This window comes from Cyanistes caeruleus, chromosome Z (assembly GCF_971803275.1).
Source record: "Cyanistes caeruleus chromosome Z, bCyaCae1.hap1.1, whole genome shotgun sequence".
NCBI lineage: Eukaryota > Metazoa > Chordata > Aves > Passeriformes > Paridae > Cyanistes > Cyanistes caeruleus.
In genome coordinates this window covers 56778188-56801466 of record NC_141732.1, presented here as the reverse complement: position 1 = coordinate 56801466, position 23279 = coordinate 56778188, and the positions used below count along the sequence as shown (strand labels likewise).

General features: G+C 39.9%; 2 protein-coding genes across 4 annotated transcripts in view; one reads left to right on the top strand and one right to left on the bottom strand.

Moving 5' to 3' along the window:
• CERT1 (ceramide transporter 1) overlaps positions 1-11351 on the top strand; it is a 79862-nt gene extending 68511 nt beyond the window's left edge. For all 3 annotated transcript variants that reach the window (XM_086868919.1, XM_086868920.1, XM_086868921.1), the window contains 7 exons: positions 2468-2563; positions 3242-3374; positions 3510-3580; positions 4900-5028; positions 5782-5911; positions 7153-7289; positions 8422-11351. In XM_086868919.1, the coding sequence (XP_086725045.1) occupies positions 2468-2563; positions 3242-3374; positions 3510-3580; positions 4900-5028; positions 5782-5911; positions 7153-7280 (687 nt within the window). In that variant the 3' untranslated portion in view covers positions 7281-7289; positions 8422-11351. The remainder of the gene's footprint in view (positions 1-2467; positions 2564-3241; positions 3375-3509; positions 3581-4899; positions 5029-5781; positions 5912-7152; positions 7290-8421) is intronic.
• Positions 11352-14006: 2655 nt separating this feature from the next.
• Positions 14007-14989, bottom strand: MED18 (mediator complex subunit 18). The gene is made up of 2 exons (XM_086868933.1): positions 14850-14989; positions 14007-14680 (listed from the first exon to the last, which is right to left on the bottom strand). The coding sequence occupies exons 1-2, from the start codon at positions 14920-14922 to the stop codon at positions 14127-14129; spliced, it is 627 nt and encodes a 208-aa protein (XP_086725059.1). The 5' UTR covers positions 14923-14989; the 3' UTR covers positions 14007-14126.
• Positions 14990-23279: the final 8290 nt, after the last annotated feature.

The following is a 23279-nucleotide window of genomic DNA, read 5'->3' as shown; positions in this document are numbered from 1 at the left end:
TATCTGCTGTGGATTTCATTAAAAAGGTACTAAAAATTGGCCTCTGTCCCCAGGCTGACAGTTTGGCTTTAGGAAGGCAAGTTCATATCTTGATTCTTAATAAATGTAACTATTTTCCAAGACTTTATGTGAATGAAGCCAATTTTTCAGTAAAAAGTCAAGTAGCAACTTGCAACTGTTTTTTAAGACTAAGACGTAGAAACATGTATTCTGATGGGAGCTGTTTCTTAAGTGTGCCCTTAGAAAGGCATTGTTGTCTCTGCCAGTTGAGTGGGAGTTCAGATCACTTCCTTTTAAAGATCTGTCGGCTTTGTAATAGGTTCTGAGTTGTTCTTAGGCCCTTTGAAAGGAGGAACTTGCCATTCAAAGTTCAGGTAAAGGCTGCATGGCATACAGGTTGCAAGTATTTTTGTGGACCATTCTTGATAGCTAGGAACCCAGAAGTAATAGAGACCTCTCAGGTGAGAGAGAATTTTTTTATCTTGACTGTGCCTCTGAAATAGGTGCAGGTTGACAGATGGTGACCAGTGCATATACTAAATACAGTTTGTACAGACAGTGTGCCCAAGCAGGTTGGGTAGGTACTGCATTTCCTGGTGAAGCAGAAGTCTGTTTAGACTGTGTTCCTTTGGATGCCTCCTTCTCTTCTTTACTTGATATTTCCATTGTCCCTTTGCATATACTACATAAATCAAAAAGTATCAAAAGACTAAAGTAAATGTATAAAGCATAGCTTTGTCCTTAATAAATTTAGAGGTGGGATAGAAAATACATAAAGGCCTGAAGGTAATGGCAAATGTTGAAAGCGTGGCAAGGATTCCGTTCTTACAGAAGTGTGACCTAGAGCTAATAAATTGAATATTTAAATAGCCCACATTCTTACCTGGTTTGTAATGTATTGCTATTGTTTCACTGGGAAAAAAAGGAAGAAACTTTTGGAGGAAACCTGCTTAGTGACTAGCAGCAAAAGTTCTTGTCTAGAAGCAAAAAGTCTTGTCTAGAAGCTGAAACATAAATCTTGGTGGTGCTTTTTGTTCACTGAAACTCAAAACCAAAGCACCAAAAACCTGGATTGATAACTTTTCCTTGTCTAGAGAAGTCCATGCTTAGTTAAACTAAGACAAACTAGGATTTTTGTCCAATTGATTTTGTTTTTTCATGCTGTAATTCTAGAGTTTTATTTGATTCAGTTACCTTTTTCTTTCTGGTCTTAAGTGTACTGCCTGTTGAGTACATAGTACAAACAAAATTCCTGCCTTGAATTAAAAGTAAATAATATTGTTCAATACTGTATCAATTAAAAAAAGATTAATTGTTACTAATTTTGCTTTCTACTTGTTTTCATACTTGCTCAGATATGTTTTACATATTGCACTGCACACTAGGCTTCATACTTTTGTAAGTTGTACAAAAGCACCCTAGAGTTCAGACAGTTAATTTGTGATTATGCACTTCTTCAACTAATCTTTGTACTGGTCAAGTAACTAATTTTGTTTGTAGTGCTTTCCCTTTAAAAAAAAAGGATATTTCCAGTAGTTCAGGAAAATGCTTTGAATCATGTGGACTTGCTGCTGTGATAAGTCTTCGTAGTCATCTCTTTTTTGAGTGGAAAAAAGTTGTTACAGTGTTTTGAATATTTAAAGCATTACACAGCAATGGATACCCTATGATTTTGCTTTTGTTTTTATTTGGGGCATTTGGAAAAGTGTGGGGAACAGAATAATATATTAGATCTAAAATAAGCGTCATCTTCCTGTCCGAGTATCCATTTTCATGCATATTGTATGAAATAAAAAATGAGATACTCACATAGCTTGATAAAAATATAGCAAATATTTGGCTGTAAAAAAAAGGCACAGCTGCTAGCAAAATAAGTTTTAAATGAACATTTTATAATTATAGAATCTCTGTACCATCATAATCCTTTGAGTGTGTAGGCATTTCTGGTTTTTTTTCTAGATGTCAACTGTGTAAAGATGCCACTGAAAACGAGCAAGCGTACTTTGCTTATGGCTGTTTTCTTGACTGCTCTTCCAATGACTTTTGATATGCATTTGCTTTTCAGAGCTTGTCAGTCTTCCTCCCTAACCCCCTGCCTTTGTTGAGCTTTTTAAATGCTCTTCAGTGAATATCTTACAGTGCATTGCAATTCCATTTAGAGGTACTTGTTCCTATCTGCTGAAATAAAGAGCTGTTTTAGGTAGGAGTGATGAGGTTTGACAGTTTAAAGGCACAAAGGCAGGATAGGAAGTACCCACAAAGTGCAGAGTTGGAATTGGAATCAAGATTTGTTTCCAAAGGCCAGCATAATTTCCTTGTTCCTAACCTAACAGAGAGCTCTCTCATTCAAATTCAGCTCCTGCACAGGAATTGAAGTATTAACTTGTGACTTCCGGTGCAGTACAGTATCTCCCCAAAAAGATGGAAGGAGTGAGTTAAAAATGCTTGGGGTTTTTTTTGTTTACAGGTGGAAGAGATGGTACAAAACCACATGACATATTCCTTGCAAGATGTAGGAGGAGATGCCAATTGGCAGCTAGTGGTAGAAGAAGGAGAAATGAAGGTAAATGTTTCAGATTTGATTAATTTGTATAAGATGATACACTGTGAATAAAAATTCTTCCAGTGTACATTTGGCAGCGTTACCTTCACTGCTGGACTCTGATCTTCAGGGTCTTTTCCAACCTACATCATTCTATGAGTTCTGGAAATATTATCAATCAGCAATTTATGCTATTGAAACTTCTCTCTGGGAGTACCATTGTTTAGGTTGGGACTGGGGTCCATGAGAACTGTGGCTTCTAATATATTTATTCATACAAAATTCTGTGTAACTCTTGCAATAGATTAATCGTTGCAGACTCCTTTCTCATTCCCTCCTACTTAAAGCTTGATATCACAGTAATGTGTAAATTCTAATGTGTACAAAAATAACAGGAGTAACAAGCTACAGTGTTGGCTTCTCCACTGTGCTTGTGAATCCATGTGGATAGTGGTGAATAAGACAGCTTAGTCATTTTTGGAGTAGAAACCTTAAAGTACTGGTATTTTAATGTGAATTGCCGTTTAAGAATGTCTTCAATTGGTGTTACCAGAGAACACTTTAGTGGCAAATTATTCATGTGTTAATCTTCTAGGTTTGTTGGTTTGGGGTTTTTTAAACTGATAAAATTTAAACAATTAAACCACAAACAGTTTTGACAGTTTCTGTTCTACATTCTTTCTTTGTGTTTGGCTCTAGGTATACAGACGAGAAGTGGAAGAGAACGGAATAGTTCTAGATCCTTTGAAAGCAACCCATGCTGTTAAAGGGGTAACAGGGCATGAAGTTTGCCACTACTTTTGGAATGTTGATGTTCGTAATGACTGGGAAAGTAAGTCATTGGTTCTTCAGCTTTCCAGGTTCATCAGCAAGAATAGTATTTACAGCATTGTCCTATTGTCTGTGACTGTTCACTGATGGATTTTTTTTCCTTCCCTCTTCCCCCCTGTTCCCCTCCTTATTTTAGCAACAATTGAAAATTTCCATGTTGTGGAAAATTTAGCTGATAACGCAATCATCATTTACCAGACACATAAGGTAATAACAATTCATTTGCATATCTTACTGAGGCATCTGAAGCATGCATATTATTCTGAATACTTTACTGGCTTAACAACTTAAAATACTGTTCTGGATAATATTCCAGAACAAGTTGTGTATTAAACTCCAACTTCCATCAATTTTTTTAACTTTTCTTGACAGCATATTTGGTTGTGCATGTGTCTGATAGAGCTTGTAGCAGCAAGTGAGGCTTGCTTTTAATCTCACAATTATATCACTGCCAGCAAGGCCAGAGTTATCCAAAGCAAACAAAAGCAATAAATCACCACTGACTACAAGGAAGAAACCTACACCACTGTATCTGGTGGTTTTTTTGCAAAATTGCATGTTACCGTTCACCACAATTAGTTGACATACCTCCTGATAATGCAAGTGCTTTTAATCATTCTTGTACCTTAATTGGTTTTTTCCCCAAAAGTGGTTCTGCTGTCAGTTTATAAAAATGTTCATTTGAATTACAACCCAACAATGTAAAGATAAATGAAATGTAAAGATCTAAAAAATCTACTGGAATGAACTGGAATGAAATGCGCATACTCATCCTTAGTCTTGCCTGTTTCTAATTATTAGTATATTCAGACATTCAAAAAATACTTCTCTTTGACAATTTTACTAGTAGTTTGGTTACATCAAAACCTCTTTAACAGAGGACTCATCATTTGGATTAAGATAGTTGTGTCATCTGTATTGGTATGTATCTGTATGGTAAAAGCAAGAACTTTTTTCTCTTATTGAGTGTCAGGAAAATAAGTTCTGTCTATTTTCTTGTTTTGTCACACATTTCACTTCTGAAACTTTCTCTTGGATAACATCCAATATAGTTTGCTATATCTGTCTTACTAAAGTAGTAGCTTTTTGAAGTAATAATAGTTTTAAATACATCCTTTCTCTCTCTTTTTCTCTGGAGACATAAGTATCTGTAGATGCATCCCTATACACCTAACCATTAGTTTAGTTTGTAGTTTACAAGAATTAACTAAAATGCAAACCTGAGGTTCAGGGTTCAGGTGGGTAACTCTTCCTATTTTTTTAACTGAAAAGTTCATTGCATTTGGGCACTCTGCATTTCAAAGGCCTTGAAGTTTTGGCTTATTATTTTTCATATGAAGTGTAGCCAACCTGAAATTTCTGTTGCCTATTTACAACAGCTATGTTCTCCTCCAGTTTGCAGAATTAAATTGAAGATGCTTTACCTTAATAATGTAACTGACCTGCTCTGCCTTGCTTGGTTTTTAATTTTAACTAAGGCTGGTAGTTAAACCTGGAAAAACTTACCTTAAGGTGTTTCTCTGCAGAGAGTGTGGCCAGCCTCTCAAAGGGATGTGCTGTATTTGTCTGCCATTAGAAAGATACCAGCATTCAGTGAAAATGATCCAGAAACATGGATTGTGTGCAATTTCTCTGTAGAGCATGACAGTGCTCCTGTAAGTATTATTTTGAATCTATGAAGTTCTGCTTTTAAAGTGTTTTTTTCTGTTTTGTGGTAATGCATTTGCAGTGCTAGTGTGAGGAAGATGGAGGATTTTTACAAAAATACAGTTGATTTAAACCAGGTGATAAAATTACTTGATGAAGGCGTTCTTAGCCAAAAGTTTTTTTGCCTTATCTCTCAGTTGGCAGATCTAGGGTGTTCCAGCAGAATGAAAGCAAAATTTCTGGAGATGTCAAAACATTTTAAAGAACTTAGGTTATTTTGTATGGAATAAATCAATATCTCTTCAGTATTGTCATATATAAGAGTAGATTTGTATAATTGTAGATAGGGTTAAGTCTCCATTTTACAGTTTTGCCTCGGTTCTACAATAGCAATGATTGTTTTCCTTGGATTGTTACTCCATAGCCTGCTTTCAAGGGAAAAGTTAACTGATATTTGTAAATGCTGATACATTATTCTTGAGGTGTTTCTTTACTGATTTGTCACAACTGTTGAAGTAATTTACTTATAATGTGTTAAGCAAACAGAAACTTTAGATTGAGACATTTTAGATTCTTTCCCCATCCACCATGTATCTTTCATTTTACTCACTTTCATGTTACATCCATGTAAATGCTAGAACATAGACTCTCAGAAACACTGTTTTTAGAGTGTGTTAGACTTTGTGATGGAAAAATGTTCATGCTCAAGTATGCTGAAATAAGTTTCATTTAAAGCTTACAATGTTTCATATTTTTGGCAGCTGAACAATCGCTGTGTCCGTGCCAAAATAAATATTGCTATGATTTGTCAGACATTAGTAAGCCCACCAGAGGGCAACAAGGAAATAAGCAGGGACAACATTCTGTGCAAGATTACATATGTAGCTAATGGTAAGTATAAAATATTTCAATATGATATTCATGACAGATGATAATTTTGGGGAGTTGAATACTGGCACAGAAAAAAAAAAGTCTTGATGCCTTTTCTGTGAAATCTATATGTAGCGTCACCTTTGTGTTCATCACATTCAAAAGGTCTCAGATTAAGGTGCTACATGAACTGGTGAATGGGATCATTCATTATGTGCTATTCTGGGAGGAATAAATGGAAGAACTGTGCAGCTTAGTCCTAAGTACATAACCTTGGGATGGAGGAAGGTGGGCAGAAATGTCTGCAACTGGAATGAATTGGCATACCTTTTAGTTTCAGTAATGGTATGTTGGGTTTTTTCATGTACTACTGTAATTTTTTTCTCCCAGTTCATCTCATTAAGCTGAAAAGCTGCTGGGAGTAAAGGTACAGTTCTTATCCCCTGATGCCAAGGTGTAAATATATTTTGTATAGAAGGAGTAAATGTGTTTTGTATGAAGATGCTTGCAAGCTGTATAATCTAGTCTACATTTCTTAATTTTTTTTTTTCGGCTAATAGAATCCTTGGTATTAACTGAAAAATTGTCAAAGCCAAATTGCATTGTTGCTGTACCCAGTATTTAGCAATATATTGTAGTATTGGAGATGCATTCTTAATCTGTTTTCTCCCAGAGCTACGAAACACTTCAAGGATAGCTCACTCTGCCTTTTACTTCTTTTTTAAAGTTTTTTAATTACTTAAAAAGTATATTTTCACTGCTAAATTCTGAACTATGACTATATGCAAAGTGATAGCTTTTTCAGCATTATACTTCCTCTGTGAATGAAAATGTAATTAAAAATCAGTTCAAATTTTGTCTAAATGCTTTATAATCATTTGCAGGGTGTTGCCTGCAAATGCAGTCATTACTGACAAGTTAAGACTGACTCGGCTTTCTTTGAAATAGGCAGTCACTCAAGTCTTTCTCTTCTGTTTCTTGGAAGCCCATAGAGAATATCCTCTTTTATTTGGGCATTTTCCCCAAGACTTACCATCATATTTAATGTTTTCTAAATAATGGCATCATAGATCAAGACAGAGCTTGAGTATTACAAATAGAAAATGCTACAACACAAGCCTAGGTGCATAATAAGAATCTACTGGTGGTTATTCTTTCTTGTTACTTCAGGAAGAGTTACAGAAGTAATGAACTAAAATTTACTTTTTCAGTATTTAGTGGAGTTGCTTTATTTCAATGTCCTTCTTCCTGCTTACTTCTAGTGAACCCGGGAGGATGGGCACCAGCATCAGTGTTGCGGGCAGTGGCTAAACGAGAATATCCAAAGTTCTTAAAGCGTTTTACATCGTACGTGCAAGAGAAAACAGCAGGAAAGCCTATTTTGTTCTAGTACTAGCAGGTATACATATTTTTACAATTCTTAGCTCACCATTTTTAAGGCCAGATGGAAGTATAAAATCTAGAAATGTCTTACATGATTAGCAGGGCTTCAATGCTTGCTTTAGTATGCAATACACTTTTTTAAAACTGTCATGTAATTTGTGTGTACAGGCTGCACAAGTTAGCGAACATTACTTTTCACAGACTTTTATTGGTTTTATTGGTTGTGAGTTTTTGCATACATGTCCAATTGACATAGAAGTAAAACAGGATGAAGTACTGTTTTTTTCCTAGTATCGCAGGCATTTTGCGCTTGTTCTGAAAAAATACATACCAAAGTTACTCTAGAGCCTCATGAGGTTTCTATAACTTAAATTCTACTTTTAAAAAAGCATATTTCATAGACTATTAGTACATTTCAGTTTTTTTTCTATTGACAGAATAGTTTTGACTTAGGATTTTTAATAATGGAACTTTACTGACAGACCAACATGAATCACTAGAACATTTAGAAGACAGCAACTGAAGTTTTTAGCCTTTCTGATGAACCTAGGAAAGAGAAGGGATTTCCAGATGCTTTCTGAAGTCAGTGGATATATTTTTAATGGTATAGGTTATTGGCTAATCTAAAGTTGTTTGAACTTTATATATGATGATGATAGGACATTAGACGAAGATTCTTGATCACTTCAAGGCTATCTGAACCCCTTAGTGTTAAATAACGCTTAACTAATTTTTGTTAGTTTAGACTCCTGCTATATATTTCATTTCATGTAGCTTGTCATGTCAAGCCACAGGATTCTGTTTAGTTGTGCTAGTGTTACAGCATCATTCAGTCACATCTGAAAATGAGTGTCTCTTACATTTTCTATGTATGACATAGGTTACTTCTGTTTTTGGCTTCTATATACTGTGTCAGACTCCAAAAGTCTTCGTTGTTTCATTCTTCCATGACAGGTATCCCTGTAATGATTCACAATTTTAAACGTGAACTGTTAGAGAACTAGTGTAGGTAAAGCATTAAAAACATAAGCCAATAGTTAACAAATGATCATAGCACTCCTGATGATAGTTAAGGTGTTAAACGAGTTCATTTTACTAGTAGTATACAAACTTTTCAGTGCTGTATTATTTTCTTTTCTTACCTGCAGCAATCGGAACAAGACTGGGTGAGCATTCCACATTGGAGAAGTGACCATGCATAGAGCACTCCATTCTGGAACGAAGGATCTACAGTCTTTTTATGGCCCAGGTTCTAGGCTTTGTATACTGAAATGAAGAAGTGTTGCAACAACATGGAGCTGAATATTTAACAATAGCTCTCTCATGCTAACTTTCTTGCTGAAGCAGTGTGTAATTATAAACACATGTATTGATAACATGTATATGGCTCTATTTTTATTTGCTTGCTTTAGAAGAAGACCGCATACAACTTTGAATCACCAACATGGGCTATTGTGTTAATTTTAAACAAGTTGTAGAATTTTATTGCCAACCTTCCTAAGATACTTTTGCAGTTTTTGTGCATGTGTAAAAAGCACAAAAAACAAATGCACATATAGCATACTGTATGTGCTTTATATGCACAAAAATCTGTGTAGTATTTTGGGGGTGTTGAGAGGAGTGGCTTCAGTAAAACCAAGGTAATTTGTTGGTAGGTTTTGTTTTGCTTTGTATAATCACAGTTCATTGCTGCTGGTTTCTATAATGAATGAATCATCTTGTTACATAAAATGCCAGTTAATATCTGAGGGCTGTCAATATCCTTATGACTTTGCCTTTTCTATTGTCTTACTCTTATGACGATCTTTAGTTCTGAAGGAGTAAGAGTGTGAAAAGCTTTATTTTTTTCCAGATATCTTTATATTTCTATTGTATTTTTTAGTTATGTAATATGTGCTGCAGATTTTTTGTTATTAAACATAATCCAGAAATACCTAGAAAGATTCTGTTTGAGAGGGCAAGAGACTGCCTAAAACCTAGGAGATATCTGTCCATGCTATCTGTGGACTCCTTTCTTGGATATCTGGGGCTTTCCCAAAGCTGTGAGAAGGTACATTGTAATATTTATTGAAGTAATTTGGATTACATAAAACAACATTCCCAGTCTGGATTGAAGATGAGTACAATATTTTCAGATCCTGCATGTATTTTCCTCATCTCAATAAAGCTGTGCTATGAGATTCACGTAGAAAATTATTTGCCTCTTGATAAAAAACCCATCAGAGCTATAACAATGCATAATTCTTCCTGGAAAGTTCCCTTTAGCTGCTGTGAAAATTTAAATGTCAGATGTTTGCCTGCCTTTGATTCTGGAGATACTTGTTAGGAGAGGACTGTGTCGGGCTAGTACTGACTGTGAGGTCTTTTACCCATGTCATGTAGTTGGAGACTCTTCAGAGACTACTCAGTGTTACACTAAACTGTATCTTGAGGAAAAAAGTTGCAGATATATTCAAAAGAAAGGTGAAAGTGAAATTTATTTGATATAGTGTGCTAGGTGCCTGAAAAGAGATATAATACAGTAACTTAGTGAAGATTTGGTAAACGATTCAATGCGATCTGCACAATGTTGAAAAACTTCTCTGTTCATCTTCTCTGTAGAGATGAAACCATACCTAACACATAATTACACATGCATGCAGATTTCATGCTCCATAACTCTTCCCTTTTTATTTGCCTTTCTCTAATGGTGTGCATGGAATATGCCTTATTACAGAGTTATTCTGTTCATTTGAATATGTAGAAAAGTGCCTAATGGTAATGTTAGTAAGGCAAATAAGATGAAAATTTGTACATCTTTACTGTATCACCAGTGAGCATTTTATATACCAACGTTAAAAAACAAAATCTTATACCTCAAATGTACTTCATCTTTTTACAATCAACTAAGCAGTGGTACATTCCACCATAGCCACTGATGGGAACTTAAAAAAAAAGTCCAAAATATAAAGAGTTTAACTCCTTATTTGCCATTTCTGGTAATTGTTGGAACACGGGCAAGTTTATTAATTTAATAGGATAGCTTTATTTTACAAAGGTATGGAAAGTTTACAAAGCAGTATATAAACTTATATCATTAGTTGCGTTTGCACTAAATGTGATGTAATTTTGCGATTTATTCTGTAAATAAAATGACACTACAGATACTATTTGTAAAGACTATGTTTTACTTTTAGATAAAGGCACTGTTACTTCACTGTAGCTAGCCCTGCCCAATCAGATTTGTAAGAGGCTTTTTAAAGACTATGGAAGGAGTTACATGACTGAGAAGTCATTATTAATGGACCTCTGAAAAAATAATTTCAAAAGGCAGTAGGCCTCTCAGATTGTGTGAGTAGCCATTAGATCCTTTCTTCTGGAAGGGATGTTGCTTTTATGGTTTTATACAATTTACCCTGTCTCTTGAGCCCATCCCTCTTGTCAGTCACTGCCAGGTCTATGCGCTCTGAGTTCATTTCTTCCTGTTCACAGATCAAGAGTGTTAATGCAGCTGTGGTGGTCTTTGCAGAAGCAGCTTCTGACTCTAGAATGGTTATTTTATAAGCTGAACCAGTTCAAAAGGCTGAAAATGAAGCAATCATCAGATATTGTGCTCTGGATATCTGCATCTGTTTGGAGAATTTGGATGTTGCAAAACTAAATCTGAAGGACTTGACTTGATAGAACTTGTACTGGGAATGAAGATGAGATGGTCGTTGTTTTTCTGTCTGAGAACCTGAAAATCTTTGACAAGTTTATCTGTGAAAAATGTAATGCACTTTGAAAAAACTTTACCTTTTACTTAATTGGGCTAAGCTGGCTTATCTGAAGTTGTGCAGATTCTCTTTAATCAGATTGTCCACCTGTATTTTTGTCAAGTTGTAAAGATAATGCTGTATTTGAATTGCCACTGTTCATTTACAGATTTAAAACATGAATCATATTTTTGAGTACCTTGAGTGTGTAGAGCTGTAACTGTTCTATAATAGCTTTATGATCCTAATGATAAGTTTTAAAAATTTAAAGAAGTTGGCTCTTATATGTTACAATCACAAATTTAAAACCAGTATTTAAAAGTATTAAAAATTATGAAGAAAAATCTTGGCTTCTCGTTATTTTTAACTTTCCAATGTTTGGAGAAACTTAAAATATTTTACCTTTTAACCAATTTTACCTTTTAAATCATTAATATAGCTATATACAATATTGTAGTGCATGGAAAACATTTAAAAGGAAAGCAGTTGTTTTACTGAGGTTACTGAGATGAAAACCTGAACGCCACATTAGTTTATACATTGAAAAGATAATTTTGTGCGAGCAAGTAGAAGGGTGTTAAAAGGTGCTCCTGGTACAGTGTAGTTATAATATTGAGCACTCCCAGAGTATGTCAGCTCTTCATTTGTAGGGAATAACAAGATTGTGGGAACTTCCATGGGAAGAACAGCAATCCAGGACTAAGATGTGCCAAAGGGTAAACTTACAGCTTTTCCAAAGTAAGAGTAATATTTCATAACTGAGATGAGCTTCCATGAGCCCTTCCCCTTCTTAATAGGGGAAATAGGTGGTGCTTAATGGATCAATCACAATCCTACCTTTATTTGTTATACAGTGATTTCTACTTCTTTACGTAAAATCAGTAAAACTGTAGAAACCTTACAGGTACACAGGACTGGAAGAACAGTTTGAACTAAACGAAGGCATTACTTGAACAGCAACAAAACTTAAGCTCAGCTGTGTCAGGCATCTTGTAATATATTGCAAAAAATAGAGAGTCCTGAGGTAACCTCTGACCTTAGAGAATGCAGCTATTTTCCCTGGCATAAAGAAAACCCCCAAATTAAAAAAAAAATAAAAAAAAAAAGTCACATTTCACATTCATGGTCCCATAACTTATGTGTATAATTCTAAAATTGCATAATTTCCATGAAGATGTTGAGCATTTCTGTTTAACTACAATATAATTTGACCCTGGATGACAAGCGATAATTGGGGCTATGCCATACAATTTACTGGTGTGTATTACTAATACTAACCATCTTCAGTCTCCACCATTAATAAGCTAAGTTTTATAGGAGGAGAAAAATACATTTTGTTTGAAGAAAGGAACACCTTTGAGCATTAGCAACCTCAAAGTGTCCCCATCTGTAGCCATTGATTCAGTAAGCTCTTCTCTTGCACACCTGCCTCTTCAGTGCATGGACTACAGCCAGCATAAGGAAGCCTGGTACTGTGGATTGCTGCAGTGTTCAGGGTTTAAACTAATTCTCCTTAAAATTAATATTTTTTAAATTATTTATTAATTTGGATTGATCAACAGTTGGACCTGTTGTCACCCACAAGACTTCCTAAACTTTTGTGTGCCAAGAGACAAGCCACAGACTGTACAAGTCAGTAGCAAGTGATTCTTAACCAGTGCTAAGAGTGGCAAAATATGACAGCAGCCCTGAGGATTCCGATTTCCTGGGGCAGGACTGCAACTCAACCATGGAGCATGCAGCTCTTAGAAAGTTATGCCCTGTATATGAAGGAATTCCAGCTCAGAGGCCCAGGATAGTGTGCTGTCTTTGTGAGGATGAGCCATGCCCAAGTATGAACAGAATTGTAGGTGTGTTTGTACCCTCCAGAAATTAGCTGTAGTCTAGGTAATGAGCTGGTGATGCCTCACTGCTCAGTCTTCAGCCCGAGGGTGCTCAAGTACTTGAGGCTTCCCCACGCCCCACACTAGAGCCTGTGGCAGTGGGATGTTAGCGCTGAACCAGTTAAACATGGAGCTGTTTATTTAAAACATTTTGAAGCTTTTTCTGAGAATGGCCTCTGCCTTTAGTTGTTTCATAAATCACTTGGGAGTGCTGAAGGGTGGCAACGTCTCTGACAGAAGCTGGTATACTTTAGCAGTGGTTAAAATTGTTGTCCTCTGTAAAGAACCTGAGAAATTTAAATGAACTCCTTTATCCTTCCCAATCTTTTTTTTGACTGAACTGTAATTGAAAACTCTCAAATTTAATTCAAATGACACTGAATTATTACTGCAATACTAGGGTAACTAACCATCCTACTATCAAGAGAAGTGCTAAGTAAAATCACCAGTAATTCAAATAGCAGCTGCTAATTTTTTTGTAATAATTTTTTTAATAAAAAGCTCTTAACACTTCAATATAGCTGTCAGCTGTGAAAAGTCCAGTAATAAAAAGTACCCTGTAATTTACTTTCTAATTAACTAAAACTGTCCTAATTAATTCCACTGAAAATAATGGAACATGTTAAAAGATACGAAAACCACTTGCAAATGTTAATATTGCTAGATTTTCTTCCACTTCTAACTTTGGTTACATCAGATGAAACAGTTTCCTTAACAAGTAGCTGTTCCTGTCACATAAGCTTTGGTGAAGAGGTGTACTGTTAGTTGCTCTTTTATACAGCAGTTTCTGTGTTTATGATTGTGTGAGACAGTACCTCCTGCATTAAAGGGTATTAACTCCATATATTACTGAAAAGACAAATTTTGGATGACTAGGTGCTCGAATGGTGCTCTGAAGAAACTTACGATAGCAGTGGGATCTGGGTACACAGAGGAATGAATTCCATTAAGTCTGACATTCTTAAAGTGTTAGGAAATAGCCTAAAAAGCCTATCTCCCTTGCAAGAGAAGGAAAACTATCAGTATTAACATTTACAGATTTTTTGAACAGTGCTAATTTAAAGTGTCCACTTCTGTTCATATTCACAAGTGAAAGAAAACCGCACTAATTGCAACTGACAAAACAGATATTTAGTACTTTATTCCCTTCTGTTTTGATTTGCCCACAAAAAGCTTTTTAGAAAAACATCCTTTTCTGAAACACCAAACCAGTGCCTCAATCGCCTAGATTTTAAGTCACATTAGTCTTTTGGGGTCAATTTTCTCCAGGTGTACTAGAGGCTTCAGCTGCTCAGCAAAGTTCCTCATGTCATCAGAAACAATGTCCTGTCCTCCTGGCGCGACCACGTTGAGCTCCACCAAGTAGGAGAGGGAGAGCGGCTCAATGCTCTCCGTGTTTCCCGGCATCAGTATGCGGAAGATCTTGTACACCATGATCTTCATGATGCCCTTGCGGAACACGTGCCCTTTGGCCACGAACTCGTGGTCCATGCGGAAGCCCATCTCCAGCAGGAAGTCCGTCAGGTTGTCGGACGTGGCGATGTCCACGCAGTTGCGCACCAGCGCTTGGCGGTTCTTGTCGCCTATTTCGGGCTGTCCCAGATAGCGCAGGTGCCAGGGCATCCCGCTCTTGTCCATGGAGCGCCGAGCGCGCAGCACGAAGGGGCTGGCCTGCTGCCCCTTCAGCAGGAACACCATCTCGTGGTCCAGGAAGGTCTCGGGCTCCATGTTGTCGCACAACCCGCGCAGGCGGTGCAGGAGGCTCTCCAGGCTCTGGTCCAGCACGCTCCCTGCGGAGACAGCGCCGCGATCATCGCCTCCCCCCAGGCCGAGCGGGGCTCCCCCTCCGCAGCGCGCCCGCCCCAGCGCGCTCCGGCCCGCCCGTGCGCGGCGCCAGCAGCCCCTCCCCCCCGCCGCTGCCCGCGGCTGCCCGCGCTGCGCGACCCCGCGGCCGCCCACCTTGGAGCAGGTACTCCATCATGTTGATGGTGCCGCCCGTGACGGGCATCATGGTCACCGGCGGCGCCTCCATCGTGAGCTCCTGCCCCGGCCCCGCGGCCTCGGTGGCGACGGGCACAGCGGCGGCAGCGCCCCCTGGCGGCTCGGCGGGCCGGTGGGGGCAGGGTCTGGGGCGGGGTCTGACGGACGCCCCGCCCCCCTCCCCTCACACGGCCTGGGCGGGTTTCGGAGGCGGGACAGGGACCCAGGACGGAGCGGAGCGCGGCCTCTTGAACCTCCGCTTGGCCTGGCGCAGAACTTCCGTATGCTGAGAGTGGCAGGGCAGTGGAGCAGGCTGAGGAGGCACCGGGGAGGGTGTGGAGTGGCCCTCTCTGGAGCCATTCAAAGCCCAACTAGATATGTTCCTGTGTCACCTGCTCTGGGTGACCCTACCTCTGCCAGGGCCTTGGACTGGATGAGCTACAAAAGTCCCTTCCAACCCTAACGCTTCTGTCATGCAGTATTTCGCCTTTTTTCTAGTTTGCTCAAAGCAGGGAATCAGGAGGTAACCCACGAAAGGCTGGTTCTGTGATCATCAAACCTCTACACTGTTTATACCTTTTAACAAACAAAGGCATCAGCGGTTTTTTGCTGTGTGTTGTACTTTTCTCCTAATTAGTACTCAAACCCGTATTTGCTGGTTTATCTCTTGCTTTTCCAAGATCTAGTAGTTAGTCTGCAGTCATGGTTCTTCCCTCCCTTTGGGTCAGGGTTTGGTGGTCGATGAGACTGATCACGGCCATCCACTGCTGGAATTACCTTCCCTCAATTACTGCCCCCTCCTGCTGCCTTCACTCCTGGCAGCTCATCCAGAGGGTCCATTCATCTTGGGATTGTCTTCTCTTTTCTCAAAACAAAAGGTGAGCTAAGCATGCAACATTCACAGTGCAATTGCTTAATCATAGCTGTTCAGCCACAGCTACTGATCAACAACTGAAAAAAAGACAACATTGCAAAGTTTGGTTCAAGTCTTGAGGACCTCAAATCTTGAGAGGCCAAAATTGCAAGGGGCTCGCCGCCAGCCTCACCCCAGCACAGGGGGCACAGCGGAGGAGAGTGGGAGGCCAGCGGGCATGATCAGCCATCAGGGGTCATCCTGGCTGCACCCACAGCCCTCCCCAGGCAGAGGTGGCACATGCAATTAATTCTGTGTAAAATCTCCACCAGAAATGTTCCATCTCTGTCTCTCTGTCTCTCTCTCTGTCTCTCTGTCTCTGTCTCTGTCTCTCTGTCTCTCTGTCTCTGTCTCTCTCTCTCTCTCTCTCTCTCTCTCTCTCTCTCTCTCTCTGTCTCTCTCTGTCTCTCTCTCTCTCTCTCTCTCTCTCTGACATCGACAGCAGAGGGGCCAATGCTCTGGGGTGTTGCAAGCCAGGCTTCAGCTTCTGCCACAGTTTGGGTTAAAAATTGCTACCAGAGGTGCAACACCTATGATTCATTGGTTTGGGAAGGCAGAAATCTCATCTGGGTGTGGTAGGGTGTGCAGTGGAGTGTGCAGTAAAGCCTCTGTTTACAAAAAGTGATGGAAATGCCCAGTATGCACCCACTGAATTTGCTCCTGTCAATACCCAAAACAGAGTTATAAATGTGACCTTTCTTTTAGCAGTTTTTTGTGTAAGAAGCCTTTGTGCCACACAGAATGTGAGCAGTATGTCTGTCTTTATCAGTACCTACACAGTGATGGTAGCCCCTGCCACCCCTCAAAAAATTATATAAATACAGGTACAAGACAAAGACCTGCAAATGAGAAGTGGCATAATCATGCCCTCCCAGGGCAGTAAAGGTTTGTATCACCCCTGATGTACCAGAGGTAGTTTGGCTTACTGACAAGCAGGGGTGACCTGGGAGGTGCAATGCAACCCATGAGGGGAATATATGTATTTACATAGGAGAGAACCACACCCAAGGAGCTGCCACAGTGGACACATGTTGTACATACTCCCCAGATTGCAGATAAGAGGCCTGTGTTGAAATAAAGTAAGAAAACAGTCAACATTGGGTAATGGTTTTAAAAGCATTCCTAAGCTTGAAGGAGCAAAAAGCAGGTTTTCTCTTATATATAACACACATATATATAAAGCTTGTATCAGCTTTAGTTAGTGTGGTCATCATACAATTAGCATGGAAAAAAATAATATTGAGAAAGATACCTAAGAAAAGTAAAAATTAGTAAAAATGTTTTAGCATGTCAGAAGTGGTAATTTCTGAGGTTCGCTTCTCTCTGGGGTGATAAAAATTTTCTCTTCTATCTAGCTGAGGTGCATAATAGACCTAAGAGGATGTCAATTGTCTGTTATGAAGTAAAAATTCTTTCAAATTCCACAGCTGCAGCTACCTTGAGCAATTTTGCTCTGCAGTCTGAGAAGCTATGTAATAGTGCAATCCAGAATATAAATGCTGTCCCACAGCGGTCATCCCTTTGTATTTGTATCCCTTCTAGAAAAAAGAGGTGAATAAATGTGGGCCTACAGCCACAGAATCTCCAAGTATGCTCACCAGCAGTATGAAAGATAACATAGCCCTGCAGCTGCTGAGCTGCTTGTTACTATGGGCTTGGAAGATTTGTGGTGCACCTATATACCTGAAAAATATCCTAAAGAACATTTTTTTGCAGCTGTTGAAGATAAGATGCAGCAGACACTGACAACAGGTGGCAAGACAGATGGAGGAGGTGGAGAGAAACAAAGATAGAAATGAAGGGTGAACATGTTATTCCCAGCCATCCACCTGCATTATGTGCAGGTCTCTTGAAAACCCATCTCACTCACCTGTCTGTGTCAGGGAAATGGGATACCCATGTGGGGCCAGGCCTTTATCTCAGCTCTCTGTCACAGGTCAAATGCTCAGAGCAGAGCTCTGCAGGGAAATCTCAGGTGAAATGAATGATCCAGCCATGATCACATTGAAATAACACCAGCAGAAGGGAGGTTCAGCTAGATGTAAACAGGATGAAAGGTTACTAAAACTCAGAATTTTTTCTCATTCATGTCACAGACTTGAGGTCTAAATCCCATTTTGTTGTATTTTTCAGATTAAGCATACAGCGCTCTCAATTCACTCATGGCAAATTAACAGCAAAAAGTTCCACTCCACAAATCTGTGTGTTAGTTTCTTGAAATTAGTACAATGAATCACATATTTAGGCTGGAAAATATCTCAAAGTCATCAAGTACAACTTATGACTGAATGCAACCTTGTTAGCTAGACTACAGCAAGTGAGTACTGCATCCATTTTTTCCTAAAACACCTTCCTGGGAAGCCCATTCCAGTGCCTGAAAACCCTTTCAGTGAAGAAATTCTTTCCAATGTCCAGCCTGAATCTCCCGAGGCGTAGCTTGAGGCCATTTCCTCTTGTCCTGTCACTTGTCACCTGTGAGAAGAGATGGATCTGTACCTTTCTACAAACTACTTTCAGGCTGTTGTAGAGTAATAAGTTCTCTCCCAAGCCTGTGGACTAACTTTAAAGTACTTGTATAAGATGCAAGTGGTTAGCAAAATCAAACCTAAATTTCACTTGGGGTCTCATGGGACTAATATCTCATGCAGCATCGGTAAGTACATTTTAAAGGGGCTCACAAACTTCTTTCAGCTTCTTTTCCCAGGAATTAAATAGGCAAAAGCTTGCAAAACCTCAGAGTTTTCAACTTGTTTTGCTTTGGCATACTCGCAAATTTCAAAAAGGCCCATCTGTCAATGATATTTTCTGGGGTTTAGAGGACAGTCACGGTATCAAGTACCTTAATTAGTGGATAAAGTCATTACTTTTTATTCCTCTTTGCTCACTTTTTGGAGGAGGAGGAGAATTTTTATTGAATTAAATAACTGGAGTTGTGGTGGGATAGCCTTGGCAAAGGGTGAAATGCTCACCACCTATTCAGCAGGATTAGAGAGAGAATGAAAAAGCTCATAGGTCAAGAGGGAAGGATTGCTCCCTGGCTTTTGTCACAGCAGAACATCTTGACATGTGGAAAATCAATCTGTTGCTGATTTAAAATAATGGGAGGTTAATGGGAGACAGAAGGACAAATGCTGGGATAACTTTCTTGCCCCTTTTCCCCAGCTCAACTTCATTCCTTCCCCTTAGGCTCCTCTCTCTACCTAGAATCATAAAATCATTAAGGTTGGAAAAGACCTCAAACCTCATCAAGTCCAATGGTTAACGTAACACTTTGAGGTCTGCCACTAAACCTGAGTCCCTGAGTGCCACATCTACACCTTCTGTAACATTGCCAGAGGCAGTGGTACTACCGCTTGCCAGTGCAGGGCAGCCTGTTCCAATGCTTGTCTGCCCTTTCAGTGAAGAACTTTGTCCTAATATCCAATCCAGCCCTCATCTGCTGCAACTTGAGGCCATTTCCTCTTCTCCTTGTGCTTGTTACCTGTGAGAAAAGACCAAGCCCACCTGGCTGCAGCCTCCTTTCAGGCAGTTGTGGAGAGGAATGACTTCCTCTCTGAGCCTTCTTTTTTTCACACTCAGCACCCTCATCTCCATCAGCCTCATAGGACTTGTGCTCCAGATCCTTCATCAGCTCCATTGCCCTTCTCTGGAGTCACTCCAGTACCGCAGTGTCTTTCTCATAGTAAGGAAAAATTACTCCACTCAACTATGTAATAGGCAATTTACATCATGATTTCATTACATAATCTGCATTTTGAAAAGTTATTGAGAGAATTTCAATTGAGAGGTTGGAACTACACATTAAATGGTTTTGTGTGTTAACAGATAATTCAGGGGCTGAGTTGTATATCAATAGTTTTATGACAATAGATATTATAATGGACTTGTGATGATCCCAGGACCATCATAAATAAAGGACTACATTAAATTACATTGCAGACAGAGAAAACCACAATAAACATCAAATAATTGATGACTTAGTATGACACTCAGTGTAATGCACATTATGATTTATTCTTCCCCACCTCACAAAGCAGGAACAGTTTTCAAGTGAAATATTTCAGTGATCTCACCTGCCTGGTGGCTTGAGACTAAGCCCCATTCCTAAGCTTGTATTGCCAAAGCAAAAACTAAAGTTGCATGTAGTTTCCCATACTATGTGCCCATGTTCCCTGGATTTTAAATGCCAAATGTAGAGTGCATTGTTAGGTATTAAAAGAAACTGCTATGAGGAATTAGAATTCTCAGCTCTTCAGACTTTCTTATGCAGAAACAATTTATTAAGGAAAACCAAGATTATCCTAAAAAAAGTACAATTCTGTTTATCCAGAAACTGCCAACAGTGATGTCACTCTGTGCACTTTATAGAGCTGCCCATTTTTTTTTCACCAATGAAGCATATTTTGGAGCCAGTATTCCCAAAAGTTGGACTAATTTTAACCTCTAGTTAAAAGTAACAAGTAACCTCTTGTTACACTGGACCAGCTCACACAGAGCTATGCCAGCTCTCACGTAGAAAAGGTGGAGAGTGAGATGGACTTCTTTATGTACCATTACAGTTGTATGTGGCTTGTTCAAGTACCTTTTTTAAAGTTTTTACCCTTACCTGCATTGTTATACCTGTGCATAACCTGTGCATTGGGTGGGTGAGGCCTGTGGGTGAAACACTGACGGGGCAATCAGTGCTGGGCAAAAGAAGATAGCAACATTGCCAAGTCATTTTGGGGATGAGAGAGCATTTTTAGGGCAACTTTATGCAGTGACTGCCTCCATGAAAGACCATGTGTCTGAGATTGCAGATTGAGGATGATGAGGCCTACAGCATACACATACTGTAGTATCGCTTTCCATTTGCTCTTGGAGCCCAGTTGTTCATTAAGGGGCAGTAGGAAGCAATTTGGCAAATCATGTTGTGGTACCAGGTGCAGAGCTAGAAGCTAGACCTGTGAGCCTTGTCTTGTGCTGAACATGATAGACTTGCCTAATTGTGGTCCTTCACTCAATGGTCCTGGGCAAAGCTGGTAATTGAAATAATTTTTATGGCATGGTTAATTTCATCCTGGTGTTCCAGCTTGTGGAAATGGACTGACCCTGTAGAATTCCTCTCCAGAAGAATAAAGTGGGTAAGGGAGAAATTATTTCTTGTGAGGGTGTTGAGATGCTGGTACAGGAAAGTTGTGGCTGGACCATGGCTGGAAGTGTTCAAGGCCAAGTTGGATGGGGCTTTGAGCAACCTGACCTTATGTTTCTGGTAGTGGATAAAGCAAGAGGTAATTCTTCCATTCTTCTACTGCTGCCTGGTATGAGCTGGAGATTAAGCACTGCGAGGAGGAGAAAGGATACATGGCTGGCTCCTGTTGACACCCAGGTTGTGTCTGGTGCACTGTGCCCATGGGAGAGGCATCCAGGAGGATACAGGGAGAGGAAGAGAACTGCATCCCGTGTTTCACTGTGTGCCATCAGGCCACACAACAGGAAGGAAGAACCCTGAAATGTCAGGTCCATCAGGCGGATGCCTTTTTAGCCGGTGGACTTGGCAATGTTAGGTTTAGGGTTGGACTTGATTCTAAAATTCTGTTCCAACCGAAACAATTCTGTGATTCTTTGGTCTAGTGAAGGTGCGCCTACCCACAGCTGGGGGAGTAGAAATTAATGCTCTTTAAAGTCCGTTCTAACCCAAACCCTTCTGTGAGTCTAAGAGCTGGTATTTACTTGGCTGTTGTAGATCTCACTTGTGGATACTGGTGCCAAGATCTAGATTTTCTATTTTTGTATAGGCTGTGGCTGGAATTAAATTAGTTGTCTCCATAGCAGCCTGTATGAGGCTGTGTTCTGGATTTGTGACTAAGAACATCAGTTAAACAGCAGTGTTTTGGCTGTTGCTGAGCAGGGTTTGCCAGCATTCAAGGTTTTTCAGTTGTCCTTCTTTCTCTGCTATATTCACTGCCAGTGAGCAGGCTGGAAGTGGGTGAGAGGCTCTGAAGGAATGCAGGGAGTCACATCTGATCCCAACTGACCACAGCAGTATTCCATACCAGACAGCATTATGCCCAGCACCAAAAGCTCTGGGAAATAGACAAGAAAGTGGGGACATTCATGGTTATGGTATTTGTCTTCCCAAGTAACTGTTAGTGTGCCAAAGCTCTGTTTGCTGCTAGGGAATTGTATATTAATTCTTTATTTTGCTTTCCATGTGTAGCTTCACATGGAACAGCTTCACTGTTAAGCAGTCTCTATCTCAATCTGGTCTTCTCATTTTTGCCTTTACAATTTCTCTTTCCTGTCCTGCTTGGGTTGGAATGAACAACAGCAAGGTCAACTCACCATGTTTTCCTAGAAGGCCTCAGTCCTAGTGGGAATGGAATGGGAGCAACCTATGAAAGCTGGGACTAAAGCTCTTAGAGTCCTCTAAGAGCAGACTGAGGTTAAACCAGTGGTGAAGATAGGATGCTAATTAATTTTGTATTGTGTAACATACTGCAAAAGCCCTGGAGCACTGAGATGAGGTTACCTTTGGAAGCAGGCCTCCCCCTTGCACAGCCTGATAAGCAAGTCAGCAGTCATCCCCAGGATAAGGTATGGAATTGTCAATGCTAGGAGTGGCACTAGATGCACACCAATGTCACTGCTCTGTGTGCAGGACAAGGTGGACCTGACAGAAATACCAACTTGCCCTGAGGCAAGAGAGAATCCCAAACCAACATCTTGTTTCAGCAGGTACCATTGTGAAATAAAAACCTTCCCTAACCAAAGCCAAATGGAGAAAGAGGATACGACCTTGAAAATGTAAGCCATGTCTAAAAGGAGACAGAGAGGATCATGTATCTTAAAAACGCTCCAAGTGGCAGCCAGAGATCTCACTGCACACCAAAAGGCAGCTGAAAGGAGCTGGACAGGCCATCTACTACAGCTTTTCCCAGGGCTGTATTCACCTTATAAACAAGATTCACATGAAGGATGAAAATTGTCCAGTGTCTGTGCACTGACATACCCAGTGTACCTGTACACTCCTATGAAAAAGCAAGTGGTCTCCCAGCTTTTTTCCAGGAATCAGTGTGCCTGCCCAGGGAATGCCTGTGCTGGAGCCTGGCAAAGCCACAATCCCTCCAGGTCAGCACCTGCTATACCAGGCTTCTGGTGTCACAGCTGTGCTTAGGGTGCATGTGGTGGTGGGTGTGCACCCCTGTGCTGGAGCTGCTCCCTCCTCCGGAAGGTTCAGTAATGCTCAGTTCACTGACAGGGCCTTGCAGCAGCTGGGGAAATGAAAGTGGGCAATAGCTGGGTGGTTAGAGGCAGCTGGGGCTGCAGTGGTTGCAAGTCTCACAGTGCCGAAACTTCCACACCAGGCAGCAGGAGGAGACTGGTGTATCACAGTGTAAGGTGGTACAAGTGTCAAATACACTATTGTTAATGGGTTTTTTTCCTCTAGGATTTTAAAATATTTGGAAAGCCATAATCAGTGGTAAATATACAGCACTGAAGTTAACAGCAACTCT

Excerpts from the sequence above, each read along its gene's own strand:
- MED18 (XM_086868933.1), bottom strand. The coding sequence starts at position 14,922 with ATGGAGGCGCCGCCGGTGACCATGATGCCCGTCACGGGCGGCACCATC. Across the intron at positions 14,681-14,849 it reads GATGGAGTACCTGCTCCAAG|GGAGCGTGCTGGACCAGAGC; the intron begins GTGGGCGGCCGC and ends CTGTCTCCGCAG.